We start from the raw sequence: 12315 nt of genomic DNA, 5'->3' as shown, positions 1-12315 counted from the left end.
TGTTGTTCCAAAGACACGCAGATGTTAGAAATGACACACGCTGTTTAAGAGTGAGCAAAGAGGAATATTTTAGATCCAGAGCAGTTTGAATTATTGCAGTAAGTAAATGCACATATGTGTGTGTGTGTGTGTGTGTGTGTGTGTGTGTGTGTGTGTGTGTGTGTGCATGCTCTCAGTTCCTCTGCTGACTCTCACACAAGCGGATCCATGCAGCTGAACGGCGGGCTGCAGCTGAAGCAGACGAGGCGCTGTGTGTTTTGCATTGTGTCTCTCAGTCCTGTGGCGTCTTCCCATGATGAGCGAGTGATGAATTGAAAGATAGAGGAATAAAGCGGCGGATCAATATCCTGGTGAAAGGATGCAGCCGGGGGTTATGGCTGCTTGTCAGCAGGCCGCCCCCGCAGACGGCAGTTGGCCACTTGACAAGCAGCAAAAAAGGCAAAACAAATCAGCCCATCCACTTAAGGCTCACCGTGTTGTGCATCTGTCACCCCCCCCCCCCCCCCCCCCCCCCCTCCTGAAGGAAGTGGAATTATCCTCGGCTCAGATCCGTGGGCAGCGGGGCCAAACGCCGCACTGACCTGCATCAATCATAAAACCAATGGAGATGGTAAATTGCGGCACATGTTGCTCGGGGATGGAAAGCGGCTTCAAATCCCCCTCATCCCGCCGGCCGGGCCGCCGGGGGAGCCACCGCCGCCGCCGCCACGCAGCGCCGCGTTTCATATGGAATATGGACTCCATTTGAAATGATAAGTGTAATATAGGGGGAAGCCACGGAGAGCTGCCTATGTATGAGTGGGGCGAGCCTGAGATTGGAGATAAAGTCTATCTGCGTCAGATCCAGCGGCTCATCGGGGACATGACCGCGCCTTCGACGAGGCCATCACCGAACAGAGCAGCAAAACAAAACGTAAAGGTGAGGAGGAATCCCCCGAAGCGCCGGCTTCATCTGCGGCTCCGGGACGCTAAATATGTACAGAACCGGCGGCGCGGAAAAACAGATTCCCACTTAGCCGGCGAGGGGAACAGCAAATGAAAAATAGCATAAGATAAATAAATGTAAACACTTGCGAGGATGAGGATGTAAACAGAGGCTTAGCGGGAGCATACAGGCTCCTGTGAAGCATGAAGCGCCTGGAAGACCGGGACCGGGGCGGAGGAACCCAGGAGACTGATGCGAACGGGGTAATGAGCCTGCGGAGACGTCCCAGTAATCCGACCGTCCTCTCTTCCTCTCTCCCTCCGCTCCTGTTCTCCACCTTCATCTGCAGCCGTGAACACTGGTTTTATTCTGGCTGGAAAAGACGGATTCAATCACACTTTACCTCTCCTCCGTCTGATTCACCGTCCGTTAGATGAAGGACAGACGGCCCGACTCTCCAGTTTAGTTTAGTTTAGTTTGAGAGAGCGAGTGCCTTTCTAAAGACACTGAACACCAAATAAGAAAGAAAAAAAATCAAGATGACACACAGATTTATCAAAACGCGGCAAAGACGAGAACTGAACAAAAACAAAAAAATCATAAGTAACAAGTAAGGAAATAAAGAAATTGGGAGTGTGTGTGTGTGTGTGTGTGTGTGTGTGTGATAACCTTATTCTTTTATTGTTAAAATTCCCATTTTCCCGGTTCAGGATTTGTTGTTTTCTTGAGACGAGCTTGTTGACAGAAAACTCTCCTGTCGCTTCTCATATCAGCAAAACTCAAACAGTCAGTGGACACAAAAACAAATCTTCTGTCTTAGTAAGTGGAGGTTGTAGTTTAGAGGCAACTTAAGAAAATCATAGAAATTTTCACAACCAAACATCAAATAAAGGATCAATCATTTAATTTGATAAATGTACAATTTGTGTCTGTGAGTTTGGTTCAGAAACATATTGACAACTCACAAACAGGAATACAGTGGAGAGTAAACCTCAACTCACTTTACCCAGAGTTTATCTTATTGACATAAATAGCATACATCACTGTAAGTTTCATTAAACTGATGCAAGATGTATGAAGACTGGGTTTTTTCTAGGGGGAAAAAACAGAAATGAGTGATTTCTGAGAAGATAACTGGTTTTCTGTCACCGACTGGAGGTCAGAGTTCACACACTTGTATTATTTCTCCCTACATCTCTGCTCATGTGGTTCAGAATCACATTCACATTCAAACGCAGCAGAGGAACTGACAAAAGCGCGGTCAGGTTTTTCAGCGTGTTTATCAGCCAGAGGCGCGTCCCGGGCCGGGCGCTGCGTTCAGGACGGCCGTGCCGGGCCGGGCCGCGTCCCGCCAGGCGGAGCTGATGAGGTCAGAGGATCAGCATCCCGGTCGGCAGCCGTTAACGTGACAGCAGCTACCGATCAGACTGGAGACTCTGGAGCGAAGCTGAGCGCTGGGACAGAAACTTCCCAAAGGGTTAAAGGGGATGAAGACTTTCACTCATGGTGCAATTTTAAAATTAGCATATATTAGACTGAGTTTTTTTTTTTACATGCTTTATTAATCCCTCAAGGGGGAAATTCTCTTTTTGCCTGCTGGTCAGTTTCTTTCTGGCTGCTGAAGGCCTGAAGTCCTTCTGCCCCGAAATACTGAACACAACAGAATATTACATCATCATGTAACATGTATTATATAACATCGTTATATTATACACAATACTATATACACAAAATGTATGAAGCAATTATGGAAGAAGTTACTACAGAATTTGCATTACAGTGTTAGTAAGAATAAAAGGAAGTGATGTCATATTTCACTCTAGTGATACTTTACATTTACACAGTAATAAAACACGTTCATCATTTTGTCAATAGCTACTTTTGTTCTTGTTGTCTTTGCCAGTAAAGGCACATGGGTGCTGGGTGCAGGGTGGATGGTGCTGGGTGCAGAGTGTTGGTAGAAGGGTGCTGGTGCAGGGTGCTGATGCTGGGTGCTGAAGCAAGGTGCAGGGTGCAGAGTGTTGGGTGCTGATGCAGAGTGCTAGGTGCAGGGTGCTGGGTGCTGTGTCCTGAAGCAAGGTGCAGGGTGCAGAGTGTTGGGTGCTGATGCAGAGTGCTAGGTGCAGGGTGCAGAGTGTTGGGTGCAGGGTTTTGGGTGCTGGTGCCAGTGTGAAGCCTGGCTCTGATCACATGACGTTGTTGTAACCTGACTTGACCTTTGACACCTTGAAGTCGGTTGTTTGTGTTCCTTTGGGGCAAAACTGTGTGAGAGAAGCCAGGCGTCGCCATGGGAACCGACTGTAGGACAAGTGCTGCGGTTGGTCGTTAATGCGTTTGTTAATGTGTTTGGACAGCAAAGGCTCCTGGGAAGGCGGCAGACCTCTGGATCAGGGTTCAAGAGCTCAAACGTTTAGACTCGCTTTGATTTTCAAAACAGTTTAAAACTCCAAGGAGCCAAAATCTGAACTGAAGACTGAAGGTGACCAGACTGATACTACTAGTACAAATACTATACTACTACTACTGCTACAAATACTACTACTGCTACAAATACTACTACTACTGCTGCTACAAATACTACTACTACTGCTACAAATACTACTCCTACTGCTACTACTACTACTACTACTACTGCTACTGCTACTACTACTACTACTGCTACTGCTACTACTACTACTACTATTCCTACTAATATTCCTACTATTACTACTACTACTACTACTGCTACTACTACTACTGCTGCTACAAATACTACTACTACTGCTACAAATACTACTCCTACTGCTACTACTACTACTACTACTACTGCTACTACTACTACTACTACTACTACTACTATTCCTACTACTACTACTACTGCTACTACTACTATTACTACTGCTACTACTATTACTACTACTACTACTACTGCTACTACTACGATTACTACTGCTACTACTACTATTCCTACTACTACTACTACTGCTACTACTACTATTACTACTGCTACTACTACTACTACTACTACTACTACTACTATTACTACTGCTACTACTACTACTACTATTATTACTACTATTACTACTACAACTGCTACTACTATTACTGCTGCTACTACTGCTACTATTACTACTATTGCTACTACAAATACTACTCTGTCCTGTCTGTGGAACTCGTAGCAGAATCAGTCATCTTTTAAATCGCTTCTTAAAACTTAGTTTTATATACTTGCTTTTATCCTCGTATTTTTTTAATATTATTATTACCTTTTATTCTCATCCTTTGATTTTGAATTGCCTTCTTGTTTTAGCTCATTTTATGTGTATGACATTTGCTTTTATTTGATTGTTAAAGCTCCGTTTTAAAAAGTGCCGCGCAGATAAAGTTTATTATTCGATTATTATTAATCAAACAGGACCTTTTGTTAGCGAACGGCATCGACCGTAAATCAATCGGCAGATGTGCCAGTTATCACACGGCTCTGTAGCCAGAGGAAGAGAATATTTCTGTTATAATTCTGGAAATATTCACACCTCAGTCCCCTAACAGCAGAATAATATCTCTGCTGTCTCCTCCCTGCTCTCCTAAGTGCTTTTCACTTGTATTATCATTCCCATTTTCACTCTCACTGTATCTCCTTATCTTCTCCAACGTTAAGTATTTTGCCATCAAGACATTTGTTTTATTAGTATCCCAACTCCCGGCTGGGTTTGTGGAAATCCCTTCTGCCCTCTGTCTCTCTCTCTCTCTCTCTCTTTCTTTCTCTTCTCAGTCGCCTAATAACAGCGCTCCGTTTAGCAGGACCCCGACCGACCGTTTGATCACTATCATAGCGTGGAGAGAGAGAGAGAGAGAGAGAGAGAGAGAGAGAGAGAGAGAGAGAGCAATAAATAGATGATTAAATATATAAAGAATTACCCTCTCCCTCCTTTCTCCTCTCTTCTCCTCCCTCTTCTCTCTCTCTCTCTCTCTCTCTCTCTCTCCTCACCTCCTCTTCCCAGCGAACTGCATTATCTTCCCCCCCTCTTTTCTGATAAAAAAAGAAAAGAATAAAATGAACATCAGACACCACAAAGACGCAAAAAAAAAAAAAAAAAAAAAAAAGATGGCTGGGGCCTCTTCGACAAAAAAAAAAAAAAAAAAAAGAGAAAAAAGAAAAATCAATACAAATTACGATGGAGAAAGTGGCACTGATGCCTGGAATTGCAGCATATGTTTACACTAAATCAGGCAATCTGTCTTCATATGGGCTGTGTAATGCGTAGGGGGGGTCAGGGTTCGCGCAGCCAGCCGCCGCTCTCCAATTACTCAGGCTCTTTGCAGGGAGGCAGCCGTATCGATTGGCTGGGAGGACTACAGGCCCGCAGGCAGCCAATGGGGCGCTGGGGTCAGAGGGCGCCCGGATTTTAATAAGGGGAAGTAATGGGCTTAATTTCTGCAGGGCGGTTTCTGACGGCGGCGGAGGGAGGGACGTCGACTCGGTGCCGCCTCTCCATCTCTCTCTCTCTCTCTCTCTCTCTCCGCCTGTCCGCAGGTTCATTAAACGCCTCACAACGCCTCTCTCTCTCTCTCTCTCTCTTTCCATCTCTGATCTGCTCCTTTCTTCCTCCTACTCTTCCTGTCTTCCCGCCGTCCCGCTCAGCCTCTCCCCCATTCCCTCCCTTGCCATTAATTCTCCTCGAAGGTAAATGGTTTTTTTATTCAATTGCGCCCCGTTCCCATAGTGCCTTTCACTTGTTTTATGTGTGGGGATGTATGTACGGCGAGGAGAGAGGCAATCGAGTTTGGGATTTGGGTTGATTGCGGCGCGTGTCGTCCTAACACATTATCTCCATTCATCCACTCTGCATCCCCAAAAAGTCTCTTTGGGATCGAGGCAATGAATCCCTCTTCATGCAGGAGGGGGGCGGCGGGGGGAGGGGTGGTGTGTGTGGGGGGGGAGTAATGGATTCGGGCCCCGCCGCGCCGCGCTCCTCTCAGCGGCGGGAAGCCGGAATCCAACATGGCAGCCGGCGGAGCGAGGGCACGTCTGCGGCTCTGTCACCCTTCAGATATCATCCCCACCCCAGTCGCAGCCTGAAAGCCCTTTTTCTCCTCCGCCGCCGCTTGAAACGGGCTGCGACAAATTTGATTTAGCAGCTCGCGGGCGCCCATTCCCGGGGAAAGAAAACAAATATTGTTATAATGGTAATAACATCTATTTGGCGGCTCGCGACAAACGGCAGCGGGGCCCTTTGAAAGAGACCCCTCTGCGCCGCCGTATAGCTGCCTTATTCTTATTCATGAAAGCCGCGGTTATGCATATTAGCGCAAACTAGCTATTCTACTCACCGGCATTTGGTGTGTCAATCATCCTTACAGAATACAAGAGCCACTGGTGACAAAAGCGGAGTGGGCAAGATCGGCTGACAAATTGTCCCCAAAGTCAAATTTGACAGCCTTTTATGATTAATGGGCTTGATTATGGAGAAGTATCTCCCCTAACTCATTTCCGGGTGTTTCTCAGCCTCTCCTCGCCTCGTATGGAGAGGAGGAGAAATGGAGATTGCGTTGTTTGCGGCGGGTGAATGAGAGAAAAAAAAAAAGAAAGAAAGAAAGAAAGAAAGGAGGGAAAGTGCAATTGAATTAGTTAGGAAGGAGCGGTGAAAAGGCGGAGCGGCGGGGACAGGTTGAGTGTAAGGTCTCACACTTAATAAACAGAGGAGAGGAGATAAGAGAGACGTGGCTGGGAGGAGAGAGAGATCAACTGACTCTCTCTCTCTCTCTCTCTCCCTCTCTCTCTCTCTCTCTCCCCCAAAGAGCTTTTCCAGGTCGGACCTGCAGGATGAATGTTAACTAACAGACTGTAAGCTGTGTGGACTGAAGCGTCTCTCTGACCTGCAGCAGTGTGTGTGTGTGTGTGTGGACTGAAGCGTCTCTCTGATCTGCAGCAGTGTGTGTGTGTGTGTGTGGACTGAAGCGTCTCTCTGACCTGCAGCAGTGTGTGTGTGTGTGTGTGGACTGAAGCGTCTCTCTGACCTGCAGCAGTGTGTGTGTGTGTGTGTGGACTGAAGCGTCTCTCTGATCTGCAGCAGTGTGTGTGTGGACTGAAGCGTCTCTCTGAGCTGCAGCAGTGTGTGTGTGTGTGTGGACTGAAGCGTCTCTCTGACCTGCAGCAGTGTGTGTGTGTGTGTGGACTGAAGCGTCTCTCTGAGCTGCAGCAGTGTGTGTGTGTGTGTGGACTGAAGCGTCTCTCTGACCTGCAGCAGTGTGTGTGTGTGTGTGTGGACTGAAGCGTCTCTCTGATCTGCAGCAGTGTGTGTGTGTGTGTGTGGACTGAAGCGTCTCTCTGACCTGCAGCAGTGTGTGTGTGTGTGTGTGTGGACTGAAGCGTCTCTCTGACCTGCAGCAGTGTGTGTGTGTGTGGACTGAAGCGTCTCTCTGACCTGCAGCAGTGTGTGTGTGTGTGTGGACTGAAGCGTCTCTCTGACCTGCAGCAGTGTGTGTGTGTGTGTGGACTGAAGCGTCTCTCTGACCTGCAGCAGTGTGTGTGTGTGTGTGTGTGGACTGAAGCGTCTCTCTGACCTGCAGCAGTGTGTGTGTGTGTGTGTGGACTGAAGCGTCTCTCTGACCTGCAGCAGTGTGTGTGTGTGTGGACTGAAGCGTCTCTCTGACCTGCAGCAGTGTGTGTGTGTGTGTGTGTGGACTGAAGCGTCTCTCTGACCTGCAGCAGTGTGTGTGTGGACTGAAGCGTCTCTCTGACCTGCAGCAGTGTGTGTGTGTGTGGACTGAAGCGTCTCTCTGATCTGCAGCAGTGTGTGTGTGGACTGAAGCGTCTCTCTGACCTGCAGCAGTGTGTGTGTGTGTGGACTGAAGCGTCTCTCTGACCTGCAGCAGTGTGTGTGTGTGTGGACTGAAGCGTCTCTCTGACCTGCAGCAGTGTGTGTGTGTGTGTGTGTGTGTGTGTGTGTGTGTGTGTGTGTGGACTGAAGCGTCTCTCTGACCTGCAGCAGTGTGTGTGTGTGTGTGTGTGTGGACTGAAGCGTCTCTCTGACCTCACCGTCTCTCCTCTTTGTCCCGCAGCCTTGAACGAGCCGACCATCGACTACGGCTTCCAGCGGCTACAGAAGGTGATCCCCCGTCACCCCGGGGACCCCGAGAGGTTACCTAAGGTCAGTACAGCGCCGTTAAACTGATCACAGGTCAGATCCAAGACCGGAAACTGGACTTTTTATTGTCTGCCAGCAACAGCGGCTGGTAAATCCCAACATCCACCTGTCAGTCTGACGGTTTCAGCAGCCGAATGAGGGCTATCGTGATATGAGACTAGATATCGTCTGGGATTTTGTAATATTGTGAAATTTTACACATGCATTAAAGGAACATTTTTTGTTGAAATGTTAAACAGTTGAACCGAATTTCTATATTGAAGCATAAAACTCTGGTACTGCTGCACTTTGGCTCCAGTCCCAAGAGGAATTATTTGGAAAATTCAAATTTTGTGCTCTATTCAGCCACTGGAAATTCAAATGAGTGGTGTAGTAAAAGTCAGCTGAGACACAGTAGAGTTCTGTGTTACACTCTACTGATTTGTTTCTACTGTGTAACCTTCCAGGATGAATTATCTGCAGTATTACTGCAGTTTAGACGCAGTATAAATGCATGAAGGGAAGTTTTCCTTTTACCATTCAGCAACTAGAAAGAGAGCAAAATGAAATGAGTGCAGAATGCTGTTTGTCCCTCTGTGGATGCCATAGACCACCCAGGCTCGTTACTACATGAATTTTAAGGCTACTTGTATTATTTAATTTAACAGAGGGCCAACCTTGAGACGCTTGATTGGATTTGTTCGTTCTGCTCGATACGTGCTTGGCACCGCCGGCGCGCCTCGCTGCCAGCGGGCAAATTGTTCCGATCCTTCTTAAAACTGGAAACAGCTGTTTATGGGAGCAAATCCTGCTGCTCGCGCTGAATTTCGTTTCCCTCCAATGGCGAGGTTTAAGCTTCGGACAGCAGCTCCGCTCCCGAGAGCAGAGCGGGACGCCGTGATGTCAGATCAGGACCGGATACAGAGCGCAGTCGGGGTTAAACTAAGGTTAAGGTGAAGGTGTGAAAGTGGGAAGTGTTCAGGTAGTTAGGCCTGGATGTTGGTCTGCTGATGTTGGCTTTTGATTAAATATGATATGATGGAGGGGGGATGGAAAAGTATGGAAAACATGCAATGACATTTTCTTTTCTTTTCACATTTTATCTATTCATTTAATGCTGTTATAGCCCAGAGTTTCCCTGCCATTGAATAGGTTGGGAGGAGGTTTCAGTGGAGAGTTTTAGTGTCCCATGATGCTCTAACTGTTGTTTCAGAGGCTTTTCCACCCTGAGAAGAAGAACTTTCTGGCAGGAAACACTGAATATTTGCAATTTTGTGGCATGAAAATGGAAAAATGGAAAGATATTGAACGTTGGCATAAGATATTGGCTTGTTGGCAGCTTCAACACAAAAATATCGGCGCTATTGGCTTTCAAAAACCCAGATCAGTTGAAGACAAACAGCTTTATTCTCAGGTTTACCACCAGACATTTTTGCGTGTGTCCAACAGAGTTTTTAAAAGGTTTCATAAGACGAAGGCTGGTTGACTTTTCTCCTCCCATAGAGAAGCATGTAATCCGAAAACTGAAGTGAAATAAAACATTTGTAATTGCTTGGCACGGAAAAATGTAAAGATATTGAAAAAATCAATGGAAATTAATTGGAAAAATCAGCAGCTTCAATCCAAAAAAATCAGTATCGGTATCAGCGTTCAAAAACCCATATCCATCGAATCCTGGTTTCAATACTTACTACAGAAACACATGGGAGGTAATTTGTATGCATATGCGTGCACATGTGCACACACACTCACACACACACACTCACACACACACACACACACGCAGCGGCAGCCGTCAGGTGCTCTGGTTAGTATGAAGAGATGATTCTGGCTGCTGGAGGTGCGAGGCTAACTGAGCTAGATTCCTTCAGGCAGCCGGCGGCGGCGGAGGGCCGCGGCGCCGATCGGCCCTGACACTCTAAAGCAGCTGCCAAATTGAAACCATTTATCAAAATCTGACATCGGAGATCCAGTCACCAAAAAAGCAGTTTATTTGTAAATTGATACTAATAGTGAGCATACATTGTCTGGCCCCTTTGATGGCCTGATTTGCAGCCAGAGTGGAATGTCCAACACCCCCCGCTTTACCCCCCCCCCCCCTCCTCCCTATCCGCCTTTTAAATATTTATTTATTCAAAAGAAAACTCAATAAGACGATAGATTTTTTTTTCCTTTCCTCTCTTCCCCGCAGCCTTGAGCTTTTCAGACGTTTTGGACAAGAGAGAAATCACAACAAGAGGAATGTGTTAAAGCGCGCCGGTCGGGTCGCGGCCAATGAGACGAGTCGGGGAGGGATCACGTGACCGCGCGGCGGGCGGGTTAACTCGCCTTGTCACTTCTCTTTTGTTTTCACCCGCCTGCGCCCCGCCGCTAGGACGGGAGGCTGGATGGAAAGAGATGTTTGGACGCTTGACTTTTTTTTTGTTTTCCGACAGGCGGAGAGACGGAGAGCAGATTGATTCGCTGTAGGACAGAGGGGGTTTGCTGTTTCAATCCCATCCAAAACAAAAAAGGGTGAAAACATGGCAGCAGGGGAAAAACACACAGCGGATTCTACCTCCTCTGGGTGAAATTGGGTCTTGTTTCCCTTTAAGTGTAACTCCTGATCAGCAGTACTAGAATATCCTGCTCCAGTAGAAGTACTGTTACTTTACTGATACTTTACTGCAGTAGAAGTAAAAGTACTGGTGTAAAAATCTCCTTCAGTAAAAAGTAAAAAGTGTGTGATTTAAAATGTCGTCAGAGTAAAAGTTCCTGAGTTCCTCTTTAGAACAGAGAACGTTGTTAGCTGTGATCTTTTCCATGTGATTCTAAAAGGAGAGAGGTCAGAGTTCAAACTAGATTCTTTTCACTGGAAACATTAGAAACGACAAAATAAAGTGCAGAAACAAAGTAAAGTCAGATTCCTCTTCTCACTGTGAATGGATCCACAGTTTGTCAGTTTATTGTTGCTGATGGAGAGACAGACAGACAGACAGACAGGAAGACAGACAGACAGACAGGAAGACAGACAGGCAGACAGACAGGAGGCCAACTGGTCACTGAACTCTGGGACTGGGTCTGGATCAGGTTCATCCCTCTAATCTCATTTCCAGTCTGGCTGCAAGCGGACACCTTTCCCTCCGCTCATACTGGGAGTGATGGGCAGCGAGTCGCACTTCTTCACCGCAGGCTTTGAACTGCTGCTGCTTCATCCTGCCAACAGGAACTGTTTGGAAAATTTAAGTTTTGCTATTTTTTTAGCAGTTGAAAAGTTCAAGTTATTCAGTAGTAGAGCGCACAACCAAACGCTGCAAATCATCAGTCCAAAGTCAGAATATATAAATATATGAAGGTTACAGACAGATGTGTCATGACAGTAAAAGTAATTGAAAAGTAACTGGTATGTTTACATGCACACTAATAAAATTGATCTTAACCCGATTAAGGAAATACTCTGAATACTGACATTGTCACCTAAACTCCTTTATCAGATTCTGTTAATGTTAGTCAGCTGATAACAGAGCAACAGAAGTCAGTGTTTCCATTTATTAGGAATGTAAACATCTCAGTCACATTTCTGTTGTTTTTTTCAAACTGTGCAGGTCAAAGTTCACCAGACACAGAAACCTGGATGTTGGATTTACAAAGCAAAAACACAGGCTCAGTGCATATAAAACCATTATTAAATGAAATGATGTAAACTGGGTTATTTATTAGATAAATCAGGGTTACTTCAACCATATAAACATAATAAAAATATTGCCTTTAGCTGATTCCTCCCAATAATTGCTGTGCATGTAAACATACTCCTTCAATGTTACACAGTACAATTAAATTACTATATTTTAACACCAAACTCAAATAACCCTCCTTAATACTGCAGGCAACTAATTCCTGAATGTAACACAGTGGAACCAAATGAATGCAGTGTAACACTAGACTCTGTTTACTACTGCTGCACTGCTCCACTCCCAAGAGGAATTATTTGTAAAATTCAGAGTTTGCGCTCTATTCAGCCACTGGAAATTAAAATGTGTGTTCTAGTAACAAGTCAGCTGAGAGACATTAGAGTTCTGTGTTACACTCTACTGATTTGTTTCTACTGTGTAACCTTCCAGGATGAATTATCTGCAGCATTACTGCAGTTTAGATGCAGTATAAATGCATGAAGGGAAGCTTTCCTTGTTCCATTCAGAGACTGGAAAGAGAGCAAAACCTCATTTTTTCCAAACAGTTCCTCTTGGGGCCGGAGCAGAGGAGCAGCGGTGAACATGCATCATACAGTTCTGCTGCAGTCCAGTG

General features: G+C 46.1%; 2 protein-coding genes across 12 annotated transcripts in view; both read left to right on the top strand.

Annotated features, from left to right (window-relative positions):
* Positions 1 to 12315, top strand: part of tbc1d2 (TBC1 domain family, member 2) — a 441666-nt gene that overhangs the window by 133672 nt on the left and 295679 nt on the right. The window lies entirely within an intron of this gene.
* Positions 1 to 12315, top strand: part of LOC139911130 (transcription factor COE3) — a 148802-nt gene that overhangs the window by 112317 nt on the left and 24170 nt on the right. For all 11 annotated transcript variants that reach the window (XM_078289141.1, XM_078289138.1, XM_078289142.1 and 8 more), the window contains one exon: positions 7967 to 8055. In XM_078289141.1, coding sequence (XP_078145267.1) covers positions 7967 to 8055 — 89 coding nt within the window. The remainder of the gene's footprint in view (positions 1 to 7966; positions 8056 to 12315) is intronic.

This window comes from Centroberyx gerrardi, chromosome 16 (genome assembly GCF_048128805.1).
Source record: "Centroberyx gerrardi isolate f3 chromosome 16, fCenGer3.hap1.cur.20231027, whole genome shotgun sequence".
In the NCBI taxonomy this organism is placed as follows: Eukaryota; Metazoa; Chordata; class Actinopteri; order Beryciformes; family Berycidae; genus Centroberyx; species Centroberyx gerrardi.
The sequence above is the reverse complement of the archived record's forward strand: the minus strand, read 5'-3'. Positions and strand labels throughout refer to the sequence as shown.